Source organism: Rhinolophus sinicus, linkage group LG13, assembly GCF_036562045.2.
Source record: "Rhinolophus sinicus isolate RSC01 linkage group LG13, ASM3656204v1, whole genome shotgun sequence".
Lineage (NCBI taxonomy): Eukaryota > Metazoa > Chordata > Mammalia > Chiroptera > Rhinolophidae > Rhinolophus > Rhinolophus sinicus.
Window position 1 is genome coordinate 25,122,456 of NC_133762.1, and position 24,360 is coordinate 25,146,815.

At 41.2% G+C, this 24,360-nt stretch overlaps 2 protein-coding genes and 1 long non-coding RNA gene across 7 annotated transcripts in view; 2 read left to right on the plus strand and 1 right to left on the minus strand.

Annotated features, from left to right (window-relative positions):
* Positions 1-81: 81 nt before the first annotated feature.
* DPM1 (dolichyl-phosphate mannosyltransferase subunit 1, catalytic) lies at positions 82-21,008 on the plus strand. The gene is made up of 9 exons (XM_019726086.2): positions 82-447; positions 3,243-3,342; positions 7,793-7,826; positions 9,402-9,478; positions 9,563-9,588; positions 11,626-11,721; positions 14,577-14,645; positions 17,502-17,616; positions 18,538-21,008. The coding sequence occupies exons 1-9, from the start codon at positions 287-289 to the stop codon at positions 18,640-18,642; spliced, it is 783 nt and encodes a 260-aa protein (XP_019581645.1). The 5' UTR covers positions 82-286; the 3' UTR covers positions 18,643-21,008.
* LOC109444578 (uncharacterized) lies at positions 20,910-24,276 on the minus strand. Its single transcript, XR_012491075.1, has 4 exons — positions 24,264-24,276; positions 22,318-22,850; positions 21,922-21,996; positions 20,910-21,242 (listed from the first exon to the last, which is right to left on the minus strand). It is a non-coding gene; the product is annotated as an uncharacterized LOC109444578 (long non-coding RNA).
* Positions 22,459-24,360, plus strand: part of ADNP (activity dependent neuroprotector homeobox) — a 33,142-nt gene continuing 31,240 nt past the window's right edge. The window contains exon 1 of one of the 5 annotated variants that reach the window (XM_074317461.1): positions 22,459-22,590. The gene's annotated coding sequence lies outside the window, so the exon portion shown is untranslated. The remainder of the gene's footprint in view (positions 22,591-24,360) is intronic. The other 4 variants (XM_074317460.1, XM_074317464.1, XM_074317462.1 and 1 more) reach the window with 4 other exon arrangements.

Sequence of the window (24,360 nt, forward strand, 5' to 3'; positions counted from 1 at the left end):
CGTTTCCGGTTTCCCGTCTCCTAGCGACTGGAATAAACTAAAGAACTTTATGGAGCTTTGGAAAAGTGGATACGTAGATACGTATTTCCTGAAGTACCCTTAAGATTCAACTTGAAACATGCATAAGGCCTAAATATTTCCCATGGAGCCATACAAAGGGCCTCAGGAGAACTAGCTCTCAGCCACACAGGCCATTCCCCTCTTCCTGAATTTGGTACAGTCCGACTCCTGACTTCGCGCGCCCTGTCCCCGTCATTCCGCTTCCGGCGTCTCGCGCAGTTCCGCCATGGCCTCCAAGGAAGCGAGTCGTACCCCTCCGAGGTCTCGGCGGGAGCCGGGTGGGCGCGCCCCGCGACAGGACAAGTATTCGGTGCTTCTGCCCACCTACAACGAGCGCGAGAACCTCCCGCTCATCGTGTGGCTGCTGGTGAAAAGCTTCTCCGAGAGGTACGGTGCCCGGACGCCCTCCCCGAGGAATGAGATGAGCTGGCTTCCCTGGCCTGGGTGTCGGCCGTTGGCTGCGCGAGGCAGTCCTGCCCGGCCTGTCTTCGTCTGGAGGGGGAAACCTTGGGGAGGAGGCCACCCTGCGAGGGAAGCAGAGGCGGATGGTTCTAGGGTTCCCTCCGTGTCTCGGGTTCTCCTTCCTGTCCTTGGTTTTTGCCAGACGCTCCTTTATCTTAATTATGCACGACTCGGTCTCCCCCAGCCCCCGCCTTCCCGCCGCCTTTTTCTCACGGGATGGCCACTCTTACTGGGCGACGCTGTGAGCCTGACCTCACTCCTCCCTCTAGGTGGTCAGGATCTGCGGCCGGGCGTCCCAGCGAGCACGCTCACTGCCGCCCCCGTGCCGAGTGCTTATGTAAGCGTGAGGTTTGGCGTCTGGGTTAGGAAGCCGCTGTGGGGCTGGACAGCCTTTCTGGAGAGAGCAGAAGAGCAACTTCTCTGGTCACCGGTGGATGTTTGTTGTGGTCGTTAGTACCTAGGCGCTTAGAGTTTGAATTCGAAAGTGTTGATACAATTTTTTTTTAACTTCAGAAAATGCTGGAATCAGTACAAAGTAACTTGTTCTATGGTTACATTGATGAGACTGCGTTGTAGAGAAGGTCTTCCTATATCAGCACATACAAATTTAGCAAATTATTTTGGAAATTATGTACTATGGCTGTTGTAATTTATCTAACCGGGTCATGTCAACGAACACAGATTATTTCCAGAGTTTTTTGGTGTGTTTTTTTTTACTTTTGCTTTACAAATGAGAACGGGGAACTTTGTTCACGCCACATTTTCCAGCACTTAGAAAAGTATTTGACACATAGTGCTGCTTTATTAGGTCGATGTTGCAACAGTCATACTTTTGCTAGTATGCGGAGGATAAAGTCTTGATGGTGATATTGCTGGATCGTCAGAGATGTGCTTAAAATTGCTAGTTATTTCCCAATTGCTCTCAAAAAAGACTGTACCCGCGTAGGACTCCAGCGTTCTTCAGACACTAGTGTCCCTGTTCTGCCACTGGCCAGTGAACCTGGGCATTATTAAACTTAACATCGTTGGAAATGCTAATTGGTGAAAAACATTGCTGTTTTGATTCCATTCCTTCGACTGAGATAGCTATCTTTTCATACATAGCTCTTCAAAATTTTTTTAGATCTTTTCCTCGTTTTTAGTTTTAGTTACCTTTTTTTGATTTCTACAGGCTCTTCCCCATTTAGAGAAATTGTCACGTAGCTGATCTTGTTCCCATCTGTCTTCTGATTCTACCATACTTTTTGCTCTATTTTAAAATATTGTATGTAGTGTAGTTTATCTTTTTATAGTTTTTGAGTGGATTTTCCCCACCTCTTCTGCCGCCCTCACCCCACTTCAGTTCAAGCGGTTGTTTCTCAGTCTAGTTGTGTGGGACACAGCTCCCTGGCCCATGCTGGTATTATGAGCCTTGCGCTCCCCCCGGCTGAGGCAGTCAGTTGCTGGTCATTGGTTGGCCACTCACGGTAGCTCTCGCCGGCTTCCAGCCACTCACACTGGCTGCCAGCCCTGAGTGGATTTTTTTTTAATCAAAATGAAATTTAATGAAGGAAACAACTTCTTTTTAGATGCAGTCAAATTACCTAATGTCAGCTCAGCTTGATTCCTTTAAGCTACCTCACCTTAGAGCTCTGTGGGTGCTTTGAAATGGGAAAAGGGCAGTAATTTTGCATATGAATGACTCCTGTTGCTTATGAAGTTTATCTCTTTCAGCACATCAGCTAGAAACAACATCTTACATGTTTTGGCTTGTAAAGCACGTGCCCAAATTTAAGGCGCCCTGGGAAGCTAAAGTCTATCTACTCTAGAGGATAGGTTGAGTCTAGCTTTCTGGCAAGTTTGCTGGGGCTTGCTTTCTTAAGCCTATAACAGTGGAATGTTTTCTGGGTGATTTCTTTGCATGTTTCTTAAAGTAGGACCAAGAAGAAACTGAATGTTGTGTGGTGAGGGTTTGGCTGGCCTCATTTTCTTTCCCTTAAGTTTCCCAATAAAGTTAACAAAAAGAATGTCTTTTAAGGGGGACTGGGGACAGACATGACAGTGATCACGCGTACATCCAGCTATCGTATTGGCTTATTTCTAGAGTAGAAACCATCACATGAAGATAATGGAGAGCAGCAGAAAGGTGTTAATTTTGAAATCTTTTGTAATTCTGTGCTGTTTCTTTTTATTTGATAGTGTGGGTACAACTATTTGAAATGGTGTAAAAGATTTATGTCACCATTCTAAAGTGGGTTTTCTTAAGGGTAAAATTAAATCAGACTTATTCCTATGTTCTTTATATCTATTTGGGATTAAATTAAAAAGAATAATCACTCAGGTACTCAATCAATATGAGCTATCTTTTAAATATACTTTTGAAATTATAACTAAGATTTGATATTACGGTTCCACAATTCCATTTCCAAAGTAAATAAAATTTCATATATCCTATTATGTGTGCGTGTGTAAAATTACTGATTTTTTTTTTAAGCTGGAGAGTATGTTTTCTGTGTGAGAATTTTTTAACATCTCAGGACTGTATAATAGCATTTTCCAGGAACGTGCTGAGTTTGGAGATGAAGTACTGAATAGCTGACATTTCATTTGATAATTGAAGTTTTCTTTAGTGATTACAATGGCAATAAATTTCCACTACTGATGAAGAATGAGTAATTTAAAAATTATTTTTTAATTCAAGAATACTGTCTCCAAACAATACATATTATTTTATTTTTTAGTGGAATCAACTATGAAATTATAATCATAGATGATGGAAGCCCAGATGGAACAAGGGATGTTGCTGAACAGCTGGAGAAGATCTATGGGTCAGATAAGATTGTAAGTCATGTGAACATTGTTCTGTGTTACCAGTTGTGTTTCATAGGGGAAAAATGAGAGATGAACAGTGCTTAAATTCAGTCTGTTTGTGAAACTGAAAAGATAAAGAGCAACTTACACGCCAGGGATTTAGAGGCATTTTTCATCGTGCTTGAGGTTTTACATCTTTTTGATATATTGGATCAGTAGTAATGTTACAGCAAAATAGTAAGTCTGGATGAACACTGTTTTTATGACTGATTCTACAGATGATAAATTTTCTTGAAGGGCAAAATTAAAGCATGATATTGAATTGACAAGGAATATTATAGGACTAGGTTGCAGTTGGTAATGTGTGTCTTGATCGTCTTGCTCCCTTTCTCTAGATATTCTCGTACTTTCAGTAGAGAACACTGCCTGCAGCTAAAATCTTATAGCTGAGAAAGGTGACTTTTTATGTGAAACATGAGTGATTTTTTAGAGTACTTGGCATTTTTTTTTTTATCTGTAGAACAGTCTTGTGGGGGTAGATTGACTTTCTGAGTCTTAAACTTTAGGTTTTCCCACTGGACCTTGAAGCCTGTTCATCTGTGGGAGTAACTTAGGCAGATGTGGAGTTCATTTTATAATGGCTTCATAATCTTTATTTTTGGTCACTGACTTGGATTTTAAAATGTTTGAGCATTCTAGTGAGCTTGACTTTGGCTAAGTCTTGGGCCAAAGGCATATAATTAAGTACAGATTTAATTAGAAAACACATTATAGGCATTGGATCTTGTAATACGCCAGTTTCTCAGTCTTGGCACTATTGACATTTGGGACCCAGTAATTCTTTGCAGTGGGGGGCTGTCCTGTATGTTATAGGATGGTTAGCATCCTCCCTGGACTGTGGCCACTAGATGCCTGTAGCTACCCTCTTCCCAGTGTGGCAACCAAAAATGTCTCTGGATATCCCAAAATTGTTCCCTCCTCCCAATAGAGAACCATTGGCATGAATATAAAGAAGTCTCTTGGAGAAACTTGATTGACATTTGCGTTTCAAGAAGTGGCAGCATCATAAAAATATGTCACTGGGTCCAAATATTCTTGATTAATCTAAATAATGAAAGGATTTCTATTTAGTTGGAAGAGATAGGTATTGGTTGGTGGAAAGAGTTTAATTAAGGGAAACGTGTTGTTCTTATATACATGGTCAATCTATCCTATATTAGAGATTCTTTCTATCTCACAGATGAGCATCTCACAGAAGTGCTCACACCTCCAAACCGCTCTGACTGTCTCCTGCTGTACAGACGTACAGGAGACACAAAGTGGACAGATTTTCAGCTTTCTACCATGACTGCCAATGATGCCAGGTTCACATCTTTGGCCAAGAGTTCCCCAGTTTCTCTTTTAGAATTTCTGGGTCACAGCCATTGATTCACATATATGTGTATAGAATTCTCTTGAGTTATGTGCTGCCTTTTAATTCGGGAACATCAAGCTAACTTTTTAATACTTTTGTTCTAGAAGTTCAGCAGAGGTGTAATTGATTGATTGTAGGGAATGCCTACTGAGTTTACCTTTGCAGATTTCTAAAACAACATGTCCTCAATGGGTTCCATTTTTCCCCATCAACCCAATAAAATTCAAAATTATAAGAAAAAATAGCATTTACTTTCATGATTTCCCTGTAGTACCAGGAAAATTTCCTGTTTGTTCATTATTTTATGACCTTTAAATCATTTAAACTAGAATTTTTTTTTCAATGTCAGGCCTTGCCAGGGTGGCACTTACTTGCTTTTAAGTGACATGTATGTCTAGTTGAGGGGAAAGACGGAGAAAAATAAGTATTGAAACTCTCTGTGGTTGCGGAAACTGAGACAAGAGGATTAATTCACTTCCCAAGGTCACACAGCTAACTAATAAATGGCAGAGGTGGGCGCATAGAAAACTTGGAGGCACGGATTCCGAGCTGTTAACAGTGGTTACAGGGCAAGGAGATTAAGATTGTAGAGGGCTTACAGCTTTCTGTGTTGAATACTTGTATTGTGTTTGGTTTGCAGTTTGTTTTGTCCCCCAATTTGAGATTGGATAAGATCTTGGACAGACTGGCCCAGCAGTTTTGCGCAAATTATTCTTTACCAGTATAACTCAGGTACTAAGCATTGAAAAGAGACAAAGGGACAAAGAATGCAATAGCGCCAGAGGCCATACCTTCTGGTGGTTGACACTGTCAGTTTCATACTCATCTTCGTTGTCATCCTTGCCGTTATTTACAAAATTATTTATGGTTTAGGTGGCTTTGGTATGCTTACTAAAGACTGAGGTGGGTCAAAGGTCACAGCAGGAAAGGACAAAAAGATGGAGATGGTTTTGTTCACATTTACATCTGTGTAGTAACATGTTCATTGCTTTTAAATCATCAAATATAAATGTAGGATTAAAATATTCTGTTTATCCCCAAACACCAAAATATCTCTAACAAAAAGATCAACACCACAATCAGATAATTTGTGAAACAAGAACTACAAGTGGCTAAAAGTGAAAAAATAATGAGCCTCACTGATAAAGAATTGCGAAATAAGAGAGTACAATTAGCCTTTCTTAGCTGTAGATTGTCTTATTTTCTTCTTTTCAGTTGTTTTTGAGAGTATGGGTTCACTCAAATTCTGTTGATCCTAGTCCAAAATGATACAGTTTTTCTGCAGTGTTATCAAGGTTTTCTGTGATAAAAATTTTTACAAAAGTTTTTTTATCAAACAAAGTATAGTGTCACATGAAGTAGTTCGTTCGTAAGCAGCTGTGTTGTGGTGAGCGCACTTCAGAGCCTGTGCCCAGCAGCCTTGCACTCCCTTCCTGTGAATTCCCTGCTGTTCTCATGGCAGCGCAATGAGTTGAGCTCCGTTGAGTCCCTCACTGCCCAGGTCACACAGCAAATTAACAGGGTGGCTTCGGAATGAGGAGGCCAAAAAGGCGGGTGGTGAAATTAAAGAAAGGTTAAACACACTGAAGGAAACCAGGCGAACTTTTCATTAAGTAAGACCTAAACAAGTACATTCTTGGTGTAAAATGTAAACGTTACTAATTAAACTGAAGTTGCTTTACATGAGCATTTCCTGATCTGCAATCCCGTCTCTTCCGCAGGGTAAGACCCGGTCAGCAGTTTGACTTGTTACCTCAGACCTTTTTGTGCATATATGTGTATGCGTCTAATCTGTAGAACTAGTTAAATGTGCTGGTGGTGTTTGTTTTTAAACAGAAATGCAACCTTCCTGTACCATTGTTACTTTTTAGTTATATCTTGGAGATCTTTTGTAACCAAAGAACCTCATTCTTTTAACTGCTCCATAGTAGCTATCATATGCAACATTGTTTCTACTTTATATAAACTTCGGAACATTCTGCAAGTTATAAATAACAGAATTATCTTTTATTTGGAAAAAAGAAAGATTTCAGCTGAATGTTGCAGCTGAAACATAGAAAATCTAAAAAGAACTTTAAAAGATTGGCTTTTTCAGGGCAGATATCAGATGGGATCAGTATTTTGTCAGTAACTATCACAAAATCAAATAAAATCTGACATCTTTTTTTTTTTAAACCTGACGTCTTGTTTGGTTTTGTTCAGCGAATTGTAATTAGTATAGATGATTAATCGAATGTCTTGCTCTCTAAGAGCTTATTGGGCAGGAATGTGTTTTATCTATCTTTGTTCCTCCCCAAGACCTAGAGCAACGTGCATATCAAAAAATTATCCTGGGTCACTTGACCTGAATATGCTTTGTTTAGAGATGTGCAGTCTGAGGCAGCCTGCTTATACCCTGGCAAATGCAGAAGGGGACAAGATATCCTTAGTAGTGCATCCACTTGAGCCTTGTTCCTCAGAAACTTAGAACAGAGTCCAAAACTTGGCTTTCTACTTTCTCAGAAGTTTTCAGAAAAAAAGAAAAGCAACTAAGTCAAGGTTTATATATGAAGCAAAAAAAAAAGGTCGACTAAATAATTAAGAAACTGTAAGGAAAGAGAAAGAAGTTAACACCTTGTCATTGGGCCCGTAGAAAATGAGATGCGGTCATCCAAGCATGAAATCGAGATAAGTTGATGGAGGAAGAGTGATACCAACATTTAAAATCACAAAGGGAAGTGAGAAAACAAGTCTAGCTACCAAATATTCCAAGAAGGTATAGAATAAGTGATATTGTTTACATATTGTTTTCTGCATAGCACCAAAAAAAAAAGAAGTTTAAAATTTGGCTTTTATTGTGAGGTTGGTGAAAGAATACTGCTTTTTCCTTAAAAACTTAAATTATTTGATTTGTTACTAAGCGCTCTTTTTTTACTTTGGCAAAAAATGTTCGGTGTACTCTGCTCTAAGGTCTAAGAAATGCAGTTATTTCTGTTAAAATGAGTAGCATTTACATGAATAAAAATAATTTTTAATAGTCAGATTTTTTACTCTTTGTGTCACAAGTGTTGTTTCTTATTCTTACAGCTTCTGAGACCACGGGAGAAAAAGTTGGGACTAGGTAAGCAGAATCTGTCCCTTATACCTGCTCCTGGCCTTGGTAAGACTATCCAGTGTGTATTTTCCTAGTTTGGAACGGGGCCAAAATACAGTAACCTCCTGTGATGGTTTTTAATGATTTTAATGACATTTAAATGACTTGACTTGAGTTGCTTGTGTCAGTCAAAGCCCACTTGGGAAAACAGAAACCACTGTAAGTCTTTCAATATAGGGAATTTAATACAGAGAATCTGGTTACACAGGTGAAGGAATTGCTGAGGAGCCAAAGGGAACAGTGAGGCTGCTCAGAGATTAGTAGTAGCTAGAGGTTCCTACCACCCCAACAAGGAGCAACAGTAGGAGATGTTGCTTTCAGAGTCCAGGAACCAGGCTGCCCAGAGCGGTTAGAACCATGGAGTTGGAGATTGCCTGGCAGGAGCTGGACCACGGAGCATCTGCAGTCAGTGCTGGGAGGCAGAGGGAGACAGGAGGACACTGAGACTGTCCCCTTCTCTCGCCTCAGGCTCTTCCCCCTCTGCCTCCTGAAGCTGTTTGGAAGCCAGATGACAGGAGAACCTGGGGAATAGGTTCCCTGCAGTGTGGAACAGGGTAGGGACCTGAGGGCAAACGTCTTGGAGCAGAACACTGCCTTAGCTGTAACCCTTTGAACAAGTTCTTTAAGTTATGTTTTAAAAAGTTACTCTTTATTTTTTTAAAAAGACAAAGCTTTTCCAGCTTTTAAACAGAGAGAGTTATAGAAAATCTCAGATGAACTCAGTTGTTCTGAGGTGAAAATCTGAATGCCTTTGTTTCTGTTATTAGTCACAGTTGCTTATGTTAAGAATTGGTATGATTTCACTGAAAAATTGGAGGGAGCATAGAGAAAGCACAGTTCTTAAAAGTCACCATCTGCTGTCCTGAAGACCATCAGTTTCCTGGCATCATCAAATGTTCTGCATCTGAATCCAGAACATTCTTTGGGATTGAAATAATCTGGACACTGCCATGAAAGCAACCAAGAATTACTAACTGGACAGTTGTATATCCAAAAAGCTCTGATAGAAACTTCTGAACAAAAGAAGTTAGAAGAGAGCAGCCCTCCCAATAAGCTACTGTGGTGGTTTGGGGCTAGAAAATGCAAGTATCCCCAAATCCTGCTCCTGACCAGTCACCTTCCTTACCAGGTCCCTGAGGAACTTTGGGCATGAAAGATGGCTGAGTAATTGCTAGCTGCACCGTTGGCCCCAAACATCAGAGTAGTGCTCTAGTACCCCGGCTTCCTACAGTGTAAAAGACACTCACGGCAGAACTTTCATGGAAATGGGCCAGGAGTGACGGGAAGAGCAGAAGCAGGGACTCTTGTTAGGGAGGGTTCCAAGTATCAAAAGATGGCATCTAGGACTAAGGTGAAATGGGAGATGACGAATGGGATTGAGAGATGCTTCTGATTGAGAATAAGCAGTATTTCATTATAGTTCAAGATCGCCTTTAGAGGACTAGGGCATGCTGAGTGCTTAACGAGTTCTTCTCTTCAAATGGATATGTAAGCATTTCTGGTGATTTTCTTTAGTGGCAATAAAAATATTTTCATTTTTAGGAACTGCATATATTCATGGAATGAAACATGCCACAGGAAACTACATAATTATTATGGATGCTGATCTCTCACACCACGTAAGTGGTATCTTTCTTTATTAACAATTTATAATAGTCTTAGCCTATTTTACTGACTTACTGTTTATTCTTTCTAAATTTCAGCCAAAATTTATTCCTGAATTCATTAGGTAGGTAATTCTAATATTTGAAAAAATGATTCAAATCATTTATTTTATATTGATTCTGAACCTATTTTCATTTTTCATTCTTCATTAATTAAAAATGAACATGCTATTTTGTTTGCTATCAAAAATAAAACCAACGTATAGATTTGAGACTGATGAATATATACATATATAACTAAATGATGTATTTTAGGAGCCCTAAGGGACTGGTCAACAGATAAGTCCTTTATGTAGCTCCTTCCAGACGACAGAGAAAGGTGCCTGCGTCGTAAGGATAAACCCCATAAACAAGTAGGCTTTGTTACAGGAGTGCCAGAGTGGTTCATGTTCAGGAGTCTGTCAACGTAATGCATTTAGCACATAACAAAGACAGCAGTGTGATTAAGTCTGTAGATGCTAAAAGGCATTTGATAAAATTCACTAGCCATTTCTAATAAAAACTTTAGAAATAGAAGGAAACCACTTAAACATGATAAAGATGGCCCAGTCCTAATACAGACATCTTATTACATGGTGGAAGGTGGAATCACTTCCAGTAAACTCATCAAGATAGGCATATTAGCTACCATTAAACATGGAGATTTTAAGTAACGTTGTAAGACAAGAGTTTAATATAAATAGTGGTAAAGAATACAAAATTATATTTATTCGTAAGTGATGTTATATTCTTAGAAAACCCAAGAGACCGCAAAACCTCTCAGAATAATAATTTGGGAACTGTTCTAAATATAAACTAAATATACAAAAGCGAAGTCAGATCATGTCACTCCCCTATTTCGATCCTTCAGGGAGTTCCATTAACACTACTGTTCTTGCCCCTCAGACCCTGCCTCCCTTTCTGAACTTACCTTGTACCTCCCCGCTTTGCAGTCTCTGCTGCAGGCATACTCCTTCCATCTGCTCACAGTGCTATGTTCTCTTTGCCTGCAGTGCTCTTTTCCTGCTCCTTAGTGGCCAACTTCTCATCCTTTGATCTCTGCATAAAGTCATCTCAGAGATACTGTCTCCGCTTATATCTCCAACACACAAAAACCCCTTTGACCTGATAAGAAAGTAGAACCAGTGGAGTAGAAAATGGGTGAAAGATACAGGCCACATGTAGAAGAAATCCAAATGGCTCATAAACTTAAGATAGTCACCCTGGGGCATAGTCAAGGAAATGCAAATTAAAATAATTATGTGGTACTATTTTATTACCCATTAGTTTATCAAAATTAAAAATTTACAGAGTAATACACCCAGTACCAATAAGATGGTAGAAAACAGACACACTTAAATATTGGTAGAGGAAGTGAGTTGCTACAGCTTTTTTAGAAAGTAATTTATGGTAAGATCTATTAGAATTAAAAACACTCATAAAGCTGTATTTTAGCAATTCCATTATGTTCCGCTTTGGGTAGTCTCCACACCGTTTATAAGAATGCTGCAGTACTGTTCACTGTGGTGTGTTGTTGAGTGGATCCCACTATGGAAACCAGCGTAGGAGTATATGGGGTCAGTATTCTATGGAGTATTTTTGCAGCTATTAAAAAGAATGAGAACATTCTCTGTTGACTTGTAGGGATGTCGATGATTCCGTTATGTGTATTGTTAACTGACAGCAAGTTGCAAAATGAACTACTTTGGATTCCAATTTTGTAAAGCAACCCAAAACCCTAGTGGGGGTATCTTCATCTTTCTGTAAAGAAAGAGGAAGGTCTGGAGAGTTAGCAGGCTGTTTTAGCATTGTTTGCTTAAGGGAGCTGAGAACAGAATGGAGGGGTGTTGGGGAAATTTATAATTTTATTACTACATTTTAGGATGGTTTCACATAGTGCAGTCAGCAAATGTACTGTTTTGTAGTTTTAAATATTAATAAAGGAAAAAAGAATCAGGTTTGAAAACCTTTGAAAGCTCTCTCAGTAGTATAGTTCATCTATTTTCTTGGCATTGTTTTTTCTATGCAAGTCTTAAAAGTTCTGTTTGTATACGAGTAGCTCATGAAAATAACTATTAAATGCTCAATAGCTTTTTCTAATTGACAGCTAATTTATTCTACAGGAAGCAAAAGGAGGGTAATTTTGACATTGTCTCTGGAACTCGCTACAAAGGAAATGGAGGTGTATATGGCTGGGATTTGAAAAGAAAATTAATCAGGTACATATGTGCCATTTCTCTATTTTTTAGTGTAACTACTAGAAATATGTTTATAACAGGTATATTTGGGTTAAATTACCATGCAGCCTTGGGATTTGTGGGTCAGTGTAATTTCAAGTAAATATTTCCAGGTAGCTTCCTACCCACAATATTTCCTGTGATTAATTTTATTTTAGCTATTTTCACTAAGGAAAAATCAGCATATACCTTGAACCTTTGTTAGAAATGGTGTGATTCAGGACAAGTTTATTCTACTAGACTCTCAGCTTTGATTTTAAGTGAACTATTCATCTGTATTTTTTAACTACATAGGTGGTTTTTTTCCATATGTGTGTGTGTATATATATATATATTTTATCATTTTCAGTAAATAAGACATTTCATGATTTCAGCTTTCACTAAGCAAAATAAAGTGGTGAGGCTTTGGAGTCAGAACTGGGGTAAAATCTTGATTGTGTCATTTAATTACCTGTATCACCTTGCATGTTTCACCTTTTCTAAGCTTTACATTCGTCATCATAAAATGGAAATAAAACCTGTTTCAGTTTCCTATTTCTGTGTAACAACCCTCCAAAAACTGAGGAACTTAAAACAATGATTCATTATTTCTCACAACTTTGTGGATTAGCTGGTGTTTCTGCCAACTGCACCTGGGCCCATTCGGAAGCTGCACCCTCCAGCTTCCTTTAGCTGGAGGGTCAGCTGTGCTAGAAGGTCCAATGGGGCCTCCTCATTCATTCGTCCAGTAGTTGGTATTGGTTGTTGGCTGGGATGTCTCAGTTCTGCATGTGGCCTCTCACCTTCAGGAAAGCTAGACCAGCTTTACATGTGTCCCAAGGGCAGCGTCCAAGAGTATCAAGGCTGCAGCAGCAAGGCCTCTTGAGTCCTAAGCTCTGGGGCTAACAAAGCATTAATTCTTGGTCAAAGCAAGCCCTAACTAAAGGGGTGGGGAAATAGAGTCCACCTCTTGATGCAAAGACCCGCAAAGAATTTTTCACCATTAGTATTTTTCTCACTGTGTTTCTTTTGAAGATTTTGTTAAGTTAATCTCAGTTTTACCTCTTTAACTGTGAACCTTGAGCAAGTCGTTTAAAACATGTTAAGAGTCTCAGTCTTCAGAGAAATGAAGGGGTTGAATAAAACTGGTTTTCAATCCTGCTGAACTTCGGAATCATGTAGGGAGAAAATTATACACAACTGCTCCCTATTCATCGCCCCTTGCTCACGCAACACACAATGCAGACCATTTGCTCTCCAGAGGTGGGACAAGAAGCATGAGTATTTTTCACAGGCTTCCCAGCTGATTCTGTACTGCAGTCAAGGTTGAGACCAACAGTGATCTCTGAGGCCTCTCAATTTGGTCACGACAGCTATTATTTAAAATGAGGGAGCCCCAGCCACAGACAATTTACAACTTTCAGTTGGCTCATCAGTTGTGTCTGTCATTAGCTATTAATGTCTGTACTGACTTAGAGTATAAACTCCTGAGAAAGATTGTTACCACTTGCTCAAGGTGTTATTTATGTGGTCCAGAACCAGAATTTGAACCTAAGTCTGACTCTTGCTGCATTTTTAAAGATCCCACTTTAAAAATACCTTAAATAGATGTATAAATACATACCAAAACACGCACATTCCTTTGATTAAATGCATTTTGGAGGGGTAAACTATGTCCGGGGTTTGTTTGTAGCTATTAAGCAAATTGAGGGGGGAAACGTTTTTGTTAGCCATTATCCATTTTTGACAGCCATTACCCTGAAAGTATTGGTGTTTGGAAGCGGGGCCTTTGGGAGGTAATTATGTTTAGATGAGGTCCTGAATGTGGGGTCCTCATGGTGGGATTAGTACTCTTCGTAGAAGACCAGAGAGCTGGGCTTCCTGCCTCCCCCCACCCCCTATGTGAGCACACAGCAAGACGGCAGCTGTCTGTAAGCCAGGAAGAGGGCTGGTACCAGGAACCAAGTCAGCAACACCTTCATCTTGGACTTCCCAGACTCCAGAACTGAGAAATCATACCTGTTGTTTCAGCCAGCTCACCTGGTATTTTGTTATAGTAGCCCAAGCTGACTACCGTGTTCCCCCGAAAATAAGACCTAGCCGGACAATCAGCTCTAATGCGTCTTTTGGAGCAAAAATTAGTATAAAACCCGATCTTATATAATAATATAATGTAGTATAATATAATAATATAATACTGGGTATAAGACCGGATCTTATGTAATATAAGATCTATAGTATATTAAGATCTATATTACATAAGATCCGGTCTTATATTAATTTTTGCTCCAAAAGACGCATGAGAGCTGATTGTCCAGCTAGGTCTTATTTTCAGGGAAACAGGGTAAGTCTCGGAATGAATATTTGGTCAATTTCCAGAGATTGCCAAAAACCAAAACCCTCTCCCACTTGCACACCTTCTTTAAGAAATAAAAGGTGCCATTTTTATGTAGACTGACCTAGTACCTACTTGAAAGTCCTATCCCATTGTGCTTATTAGAATCTGAAAAGAAAACTCCAAATCTCTGATCTCTTTTGTTGGCTGACTGATGTTCTGAATTCTAAATGATGGCTATTGGCAAATACACCAGTAAAAAAATCTGTTATCATTCATAGCTAAACTTTGCAAGAATGTCATATTCAATGAATAAAACTCCCTATTTTCTGAACAATCAGAAATGTCAGATCTCCTTTCACTGACTAAAAATTTCCTTGTTCTACAGAATGAACATTTTTGTGAAATAGTGTTGCATTTATTTATAAAATTAGTGTAGCATTTTTAGTACTCTGCTCTTGGATGTGTTTCTCTTGTTTAGAAATAGTATTTATAAAGAAAATCTGATTGTTGTATTTGACAGCCGTGGGGCCAATTTTGTAACTCAGATTTTGCTGAGACCGGGAGCATCTGATTTAACAGGAAGCTTCAGGTACAGTGAAAACGTGTAATTTTATATTTTCTACTATTTATAACTTCTTGCCTAAATTTCTTGGCTTTACATGGCTTATTTTAAAGAAATGCTTTTCATTTCTACCCCATTTTTTGTTCTGGAACACTAAAAAGAGGCAGACTGAAGTTCTTTAGAAGCTGCTGAGGAAGCCATAAGCCTCATCTTAAGCAAAATAATTGTGCTTTTTACAGAGCACCGTGGAAGGCAGGGCTTAGGTTAACGTCTAATGATCAGCCCCTGGGGATGGAGGCCCTGGGCCCATGGTGACCAGTCCCTGCTCATCCTGCACGAGGCCTCACTGGTGACGGTGCTCCAAAAAGCAGCACCACTTCTAGGAATTCTCTGCACTTTCTATGAATATTTATAGCATTGTCTCTACAGAAAAGTTGAAACTCTTTAATGTTTATGTAGAATTTTTTTTTTGGTTACCTTGGTCTCCATATGTTTTTCATATTAAAAAAAAACAAAATTCTTGTTTAATTGGCACAAAGCCTCCTGCTAGGTCTCTGGGGTTTCTTAATTTTTGTTGTTCTTGTTTAATGTGAGACTTGCTATAGTAGATGAACTGTTTTACATGACCATGCCAAATGACTAAAGACTGCCAAATTCTTTTTATCTCTGAAACTATAAAATGTTTGTTCATCTATTTTAAGGCCCAAACCCTATGCATTAATAATTTATATTAGTTGATATTTGCTTTTTCCACTAAATGTTGATTCTTCAGTCCTTCGTTAGAATTGACACACACCAATTAGGAGCTGGCTGTTGAAGGTAACTACCATGTTTCCCTGAAAATAAGACCTAGCCGGACAATCAGCTCTAATGCATCTTTTGGAGCAAAAATTAATATAAGATCTGGTCTTATTTTACTATAAGACTGGGTATGATATGATATGATATATGATATAATATAAGACCGGGTCTTATATTAATTTTTGCTCCAAAAGACGCAATAGAGCTGATGGTCCGTCTAGGTCTTATTTTCAGGGAAACACGGTAGTATTTGTAGGACAGCTGTAAGTCTGTTAAATATCAGTTCCAGAGATGGCAAGACAGAGGTGAAGAGAGAAATTCTTTTTAAATGTCCTTACTTGGTAAAATGAAAGTACTTATGAGCCAAGAACAACAAAAAATGAAGAGAGGAACCATCACAAATTAAAGGTCAAATAATGAAAATGAAGCCTCTCTAGAATTAAAATGTAAACTTATTAGAAAGCAGAATTTGGTGTATAAAAGACAGATTGGGGCCCATAAACACATCCCTTTAGTTCCGCACTTCAAAGCAAAGGAATAGAATGTTATCTGATTAAGATCGCTGATTGCCTTGGAGCAACAATGCAGAGAATACTAACACTCACAACATGTCTATAGAGGGAATGGCCAGTGGGCTTCACAGCCACAGGTCTGATGAGTGAATGAAAACCCTGGGTGGCTTCATGGGTTGGGGAGATAGGGGCTTTGCTTTTAGGCCTGGTTCACCTAGTTACTTCATCAAAGGGCCCTTTCACCTATTGAAAGCTCTGCAGATGCTTTCAGAAAAGCTAAAGGGTGATTCATTTTAAATCCAACAAATACTTACTGCGTGCCAAGCATTGAACAGTAAAGTCCCTGTCCTCATGGAGTTTACACATTCTAATGACAAGAGACGACTACATAAAATACATGCAGCATCATGTGGGGATTGTGCTGTGGAGAAAACACAGCGCGGAGCGGAATGGCCAGGGTGCCTCACAGCCGCCATCAGAGTCCTCTCACTTCAGATATGTTCTAAACTTGTTCTTTTGAATTCTTAAGGAACTGGTGTGGGCAAAAGAATGCACACACTAGGCCTCCTCAGGTTCTCTAAGGAATGTGCTTCTGTTGTCTTATATTCACTTAAAAGCTTGAAAAGCCAAAAGGCAAGGTGGCCTTAGAGGAAGCCTGGGGGGGGGGGGGGGATGTGGGTTCCAGGTAAAATCCTCGGGCATTGTAGATCCAGGTGAACTTAACTCCAAAGAGAATAGTTAAACCAAAATGCCTCTCCTAACATGCTCTAAAAAGGGGGCGGGAGGAGACTGCTACCTTCCTACTGACTGAGACTGATTTTGGGGGCTTTTTGTTGTCGCTGTTGTATTTGTGTTTTGTTTCACTTCAGTGACTGAAAATGGGCTGTGTTTGGTCTGCAGTCTGTCTAAAGCTAGGCTGCACATTTGTCCATTATAAGTATCTAACTGGGACCTCGATTGCTGATATCTGTGTCCCACCAGGATGGCCTCAATCCTGTGGTGCCAGGTTCCTGTCTTAACCTAGCTTAACCAGGTTCATCCTGGGGAGACTTCGTTTATCCCAGGAATTTATTTAGTGGGCCTTAGGAAATAGAAACTCACTGTAAACATTTATGAGGAAACACTTGTTGATTACTAGGTTCTTTCTTGTCATCTAATTTATATTGTTGTTTCATCACCTATCACCTCTATTATTCCAATATTTGAAACAGTTTCTCTTCTTTCAACTTTAAAAGTAAATTTTAAGAAAATTTAAAAACTCAAACAATGAGTCGTTGTGCTTCAAATGATCCAGTTTACCATATTTTTATTTCTGATAGTATGGTAGAAAAATAATTCTCTAAAAGATGCTAAACTCATTTTCAAAATTGTTCTAAATTATTTACAAAATAGTTCATGACCTTTCTGGTTCAGGACAAATGTATCATGTCTACTATGAGAACTTTTCGATATCCAAATGGCTACTGAAAATTTTAGGTTTTAGAAATACCAGTGAACTTTTTGAAAGGTCAGGATACATGTAGGCAGGTGTATTGACTCAGGTGTTCATACATATTTTGATTTTGTACAGGTTATACCGAAAAGAAGTTCTACAGAAATTAATAGAAAAATGTGTTTCTAAAGGCTACGTCTTCCAGATGGAGATGATTGTTCGGGCAAGACAGTTGAATTATACTATTGGGGAGGTATGCAATTGATGGTGATTAGTGTGTTGTATTCCTCATAAAGAAATAATAAGGTTTAGGCTTTGTGTGATAAAATGTTTAACTTTCAGAACTACTAAGTAAATTTGGAGGGCTTCCAGTTGTTTAGAATTTGTCCATACACTAAAGAGTGAACAATCACATCCCTTTCAAATTAATACATTTGACCTACAAGATTTAAAACAGTAATGGAAGGTAGCATTCCCTTTTAAAAATTTGAAAGTTACTGGTACCTTCTCCATCCTTGCCCTTCTTTCACTCAGCATTCTGGGATGAGTTGATTTGTTGCTTTTCCTCTTGCCATACAACAGCCACCCTACTTTAAAATGGATGATGACACCCATTGCCCATTTCCTATGAGTAAGTGAAAAAGACAGGAATTACGGGGGGCAGGGTCTGTAATATTTACAGCTAGCTAGTGAACGCCGGGCAGACTCTCCTCGTTTCACACTAATACTCTTATGCAGAGCAAGAAATAGCTAACTAGAATACCACTTCTCTTGTGGAAATTATAAGATTTTTAACTTAATACTAAAACAGTGACAGCTGAATTTGATGGACTAATGAAAAAAATTAAGTGAAAGGACATTTTACTTTTGGAGTATAATTTTTCCTTGAAATGCAGTCTGAAACTTGAGTAAACCAACTTAATCTGCAGGATCAATACTCCTCAAACAGTTGTCGATTTGGTTCATATGGTCTAGTTTTAGGTGATAAAATGCATGTTTGAAGACTTGGAGGTGCAACAGTTGCTGTAAGAGCCCCTAGTTCTGAACTTAATTGAAGGACTTGCTGTTGTAGGACTAATCTTGTTTCTGTTGTATTAGTAATTTTTGTATGCCTGCTATGCTTTCTTTCTAATATTTTTGAAGACTGACTTAATGTATTATTTTTTTTAACTAGGTTCCGATATCATTTGTGGATCGTGTTTATGGTGAATCCAAGTTGGGAGGAAATGAAATAGTCTCTTTCCTGAAAGGATTATTGACTCTCTTTGCTACTACATAAAAGAAAGTTATGTATTTATATTATGTTCATTTCAATTTAAACATAACGGAGGCCTGGTTGCTGAGTTTTATAATATGTACTCTTAGAGCAAAATCATAAGGTAAGGTAAATTTCACGCAAATCTTTTTTCTAAAGAAACTCCATTTTATATGTCAAATTAGAAAAATGAGCAGTGTTCGCAATTTTCGTTTACATTTTGCTGTATTAAGACCTATAAATAAATGTATATGGGGTTTTTGCATAAAACATTGCTTTCGTAGAGTATGTGAATGCAGAATTTATTATGGGAGGAAGATTTTGAAATATTCTTTACAAAAACGATTCATAGCTCTTTAGCAGATGTCAGAATAGGAATGCTAATTATATTCATGAAATATTATATGACTTTCTGTATGAACTGAAAAAGCAATAGACATCTCTGCCCTTTCTTTAAAAATGAACCTCAAATTTCTTAAATGGATAAAACAGTACATTTAGAGCATAATTTTACAATTTGGTTCTTTGTAGCTGTTGAATTGCCGAAGCTATTCATCTGTCAAAGCAGGTCTTTAAAATACATATTGTGAATTAGAAATAACTTGACAGCAGTTGATAGCACAGCTGCTTTTTTTTCTTCTGAGCAATAACTTCTATCAGTAAGGGAAAATATTGATGGTATTAAAGCATAAACTTTAGTGGCTCGAGTAATTTTAAAACATCTTACAAACTATGTAAAGATTTTGTTCTCAAAATATTTGTTTTCATATTATTTCAGGACCCTCAACATCTTTACTAACAAGACAAAAATTCTTTCTCTATAGTTCCTCTCTGTTCAGAAGTGTTCTGACAGTTAAAATGCAGGTTAAGTAGTTCAATAAAGCCAGCGCAAATATTCTGTTTGCCTTGTCTAAAGTAGGTATTTCAAAAAAGATCTGTTTCTAACTAGCATGTTTTTGGATCATGCAGTATCTTTTAAATTTTTGGGTAATACATACTGTGAGCAAATAAGTTTAAGATCAAGTTGACTTTCCTTTGCAAGTAAAAGGAAGAAGCATCTCTTAAGTTATTTAATAAGCATATTTAGTGGACAGTATTCCTAATTACTACACTTTTCTGGCTTAATTTAGCTGCTAAAGTCAAGAAATTTAAAGTCTGATTTTTCCATTTGCATTTCTAACAGATCCTACCAGAAATGAATACCAGAGTATAAAACCTTTGGTGTCATTTTGAACATTACCTGTTCCATTGTTGAATCCACAGGACACATTCCAATAAGAGCCTCTACTATTATTTATTTCCTGTTTACACTGAGCTGGGTGGCAGCCCACCAGGTACTCAACTTCCTTGGGGAAGCAACTTCTCTCATTAACTAGAAAATTCATCACTGTTCAATGTAAAATTAGTTTTAAGTGAACATAATAGTAATATAATCTTTTTTTTCTTTTTTTAAGTGTTTAGAATCTATTCTTTTTCATGTAAACCAGAAGTTCAATTTTCATTGTCAAGTAGGTGTAGCAGAGATGAAGTAACTATTAAATACCTCAGAGAACCCACTGTGACTATTGCTTTCTCAGACCTCACTCGAGTTAGATACCTTTTGCCTTTTTAATCTTTTTGGTTCTTATTCTTACAAAACAACACTATCACTATTGGAATTTACAGTAAAGAAAGTATTTGAGCATTGAAGACTTTCACCATTTGGAAGTTATTTAGAAAAGAATATTGAACTATTTAGATTCATTTTTGTAGTAAATGTGGTGACTTAAACACTGTAAAATCATTTACATGTGAATCCAGCATCCCTTTTTACTTTGTAAATGAGGCCAAGGATGAAATCCAGATGTTCTCTCTTTGTATTTGTGTTATCACTGTATGAAATCTAAGATAAAATTATTTTGCTTATTTCATATTAGCTTTTGCCTGTCTTCTGCAACATGTAATTTACAGTCTTCATCTTTGTCTCTAAATCAGATGCTTTGCCCCTCCCCCCTTTTACAGTTTTTTTCAGCTTTTGTTTTCCTTTGAAATGCTGATTTGGCTTTTAAGGATATTATTTTATCACAGTTTCAAAAATTAATGGAATATTGTGTTTGTTGGATGAAACATCTTGTTAAACCTGCTAACTGAAGGCGTAGGCATTGAGATACATGTAACCATAATTTGTACTATTTTTCAATTAAGATTCTTTAGGGATGTTAAGTATGGTTTGAAACTATGTTAACTTGAAATTTAGAGAAACAGCAAAGATAAGTGTGTTTACAGAGCACATCTTAAGAAAACAGGCTTGGTTAATCCTTCACAATTGGCATTTACTACTTTTCAGTATGTTTAGTCAGTGATACACTCTCAGATGCATTCTGCTATTAAAGGTGGGTTTGTTATCTCAACGTGTTGGTTGGGGTTGGCCTACATTTACAAAGGCAAACTGCCTAGATGCTGTCTTACGCTGTCAGATTGTGGGAGCACTGAAAGTGACTGTCCCTGGGACTAGAGTCACAGTGTGTTTGTGGGGTAGGTCCATTGGCAACACCATTTCTCATCCTTAGGCTTCACCAGCCCAGTGGCCTCAAGGCGCTAGGGATCCCATTTGTTTTCTTCAGGCCAAAGAGAAGAGCCCATCACTGCCTTGGAAGAATGTCAAGTCTCAGGGCAACAGCCTGCCTTCTGTAAAACACAGACCCTGCCCACTGAACAGCCCACCCTACCAGGAAGGGGTCAGGTATCCATGGGGTAGTGTCTCATCTCAAGTCGGTGTGTGAAGCACGAGGCCCTCACACCTCATTAAGGCCAGGTATCCCTGCCGGCCGCCGCTGCCCAGCCCGTGAGAGCCCTGGCCGCGCAGCACGTGGAGCCGCAGGGCTGCCCGCTCGCCCCCTCCCGCCAGATGTAGTCCAGGCCCAGCTGGGCCCGCGCAGGGATCCCCAGCACGGCCACCTGACTGAGTGCAGGGCGTGCTGCGGCCCTCTGCTTGTGCCTCCGCCGCCGGCGCTGCGGGCAGAGGAAGGCGCCCGCCGTGCGCACGGGCCCTGGAAGCGCACTGCGGCCATTATCCGCGGCGCCTCCTAGTGGGTCAATGGCAAATTGTCCAGGTTCTCGCGAGAGTTCCCCCTCACTGGGGATTATATAATTTCCCTTAGGCAGGGTTAGGGGTGTCGGTGCCACCCTCCCTCAGGAAAAGTTAGGTGCAAGCACAGGAGAGCGAGAGAGTTGTGCCTGGGGGACATGTGGGGAAAGGGTACTGTCCCCCACTGCCCCCCCACTTCGCTGGACAATGAGTCCTTATGCTAATGAGGTACTTACGTCACTTCCGCTCTTTCTCGGCCGCCATTTTGGCTAGGGCAGGTTCGGGGACTCGCTCCGAGGCGCTTGTATTGTCTGCTGAGGGGAGACGCGGGATCAGCCCCCTCCCCCGCCCGTTGCCGCCGCCGCCTCCGCCGGCCCGGTCTCCCCTCCGCCGCCCGCCGGGATCCATGAGCTGAACTCCCGCCCCTCGGCCGCCGCCATCTTGTGCCCCCTCCCCCTCCCGCGGGCAGCGCTAAGGGGGATTTTGGCGTCTCCTCAGACACAGCTCCCTCTCTCGGTCCCCGCAACTGAGGAGCGAGAGGAGCGCGGCCACCGCCGCCCGCCTGCCCGCGCCGGTGAAGCGGCCTCTCCCACCCCCTCCATCTCGTCCCTCCGCCCCTCCTTTGTCTGCACCGCTCGACGACGCTGCTGCCGCCGCCGCCCGCGCGGGGACTGGAGGGAGCCGCTCGCGCCGCCGCCGCCGCCCGCCGCTCTGCTGCGCCCGCCGCGCCCCCGGCAGCAGCCGCGGCCGCGGCGCGAGCCGGAGCCCGACGAGGCCACCGAGCCAGAGCGCGACGAGGCCCTGGCGCGCCCTCGCCGCCGTGCCGCCGCCATCCGCCCGCCGCCGCCGCCGCCGCCCGGCCCCCGAGCACGCCGGCCCCGTGCGCGCCTCGAGGCCGAGTCAAGGTAAGCCGCGCGCGGCCCCGCGATCCGGCCCTGCTCCCGACCCTCGGTCCGCGCGGCTCCCGCCGAGCCGGCCCCGGGGGCGCATTGTTGTTTAGCTTGCCAGCCCTCCAACCACACACGCTCCTTTGCACACTCCGGGGCGGACGGACCGCCCGCTCCGTGCAGACCGCTACCCGGCTCTGCTCCGCGGGCCAGGCGCCTCCTCCTGCAGCCCGACCCCCGTTCCCCGCCCCGTGAGCCCGCGGAGGCCACCAGCCAGCCTGGCCACCGGAGCTTTTGCCGCTAATGGCATCTCCCTCCACCCCGCCCCCAGCAAGAACCGAGCTTCTCCCATCCCTGGAACTCATCCCTTCCTCCCGCCCCCCTCAACGAGTCCCCCACGCACACCCCCAGTGCCTGCGACGAGCCTCCTGCCTGGTCTACCCACCCTTAGCTGGGGTGGGGGGGAGGGGGACAGAATGGGGGGCGGGGAGCATGCATGGCACGGAGTGAAAGTCTTTACCTCTCCCGTGCAATCTTTCCTCCCCAACATGCCAGCTCCCCTCCTATCCTGACCACGGAGTCCACCACCACCCCTTCACTCAGTCGCAGCTGCCTGGTCAGCACGACCTCTTAGAATCATTGTGCACCCCAACTTTGCAATAAGATGGTAGAAAATGGAAATCCAGAACGCTGCAAGAAGATTTTCTTTTTAATGCAATGAATGGGAAGTACTTCTTTGAGCACCCTTTTATTCACCTCTTCTTTCCTCTGGGCTGCCTGCCTGCCTTCCCCTCCCCACCCCCAACCTGGATGTCTGTCTGCTGGAAAAGGCGCGATTGCTTCTCTTCCTCTTCTGCCCAAGACCAGGCGCTAAGGTCTAATATCCTTTTTAGCCACACACATGCCCACACTAAGTCTTCTTGATGTTCTTGCATTCACCAATTTCTCTGGACAGTTCTTGTCATAACCCCATTTCTCAGACAAAGGCTTAGGAGGGAAAAAGAACCAAACTGTTTCCTGTGCTTGCCATTTTAATGCTGTCCATCCACACACACCCAATTCCTATTCCTGATGCTTCTCGTGCCAGTGCCTTGAACCTTCAAAATGAAAAAAAAGAAATCTCCTGGGTAGCTTGATACAGTTTCTTTATAAATCTGCATTGTGGCTTCTGGTTTATGGCCATGAAGAAAATACCAGCCCCCACCCAAAATGCACCGCAGCCAAGTCGGCTAAAGGCGATGAGTGTTGGAGTCAGTAGGGGGCGCATTCCCTGCACTGGGTAAGGCTGCAGAGGGGGGAAGGGCCCCAGAGCTAGAACAGGATGTGCTTCACAGCGCCTTCTACAGACCATGGGAAAATGGGCCCAGCAAGACACATTCTGCACTCTTAGTTGGTGAGCTGACAGCAGCAACATGGCGAAGGATTAAATGAGTCAAGAGCAGTGATTTTTATATCTTTAAAAGAATCCAACCTACACTTTAGAAGTTCTGTCTTTTTACTTTTCCCAAACTGTTGACTCCAGACAATCCACATTTGTTCTTCACGAATCACCTTGGCACATCCTTGGTACACAGATTTCCCCTTCTCTGGAATTCTTCCACCCTTAAACTTTGAATGTGTCACCATATCTTTCCAAGGTCAGATGGTAAAGGGGAAAGTTGAAAGCCCGAGTTTGGGGTATTGCCGATTACCTCCCTTCTTCATGGCCCAAATCTTTCCAACTCTTGGAGAGTTAATTATTCTTGAGGGATGTTAGTGGGGTAGTAATTTTCATAAGCCTGTAGATGG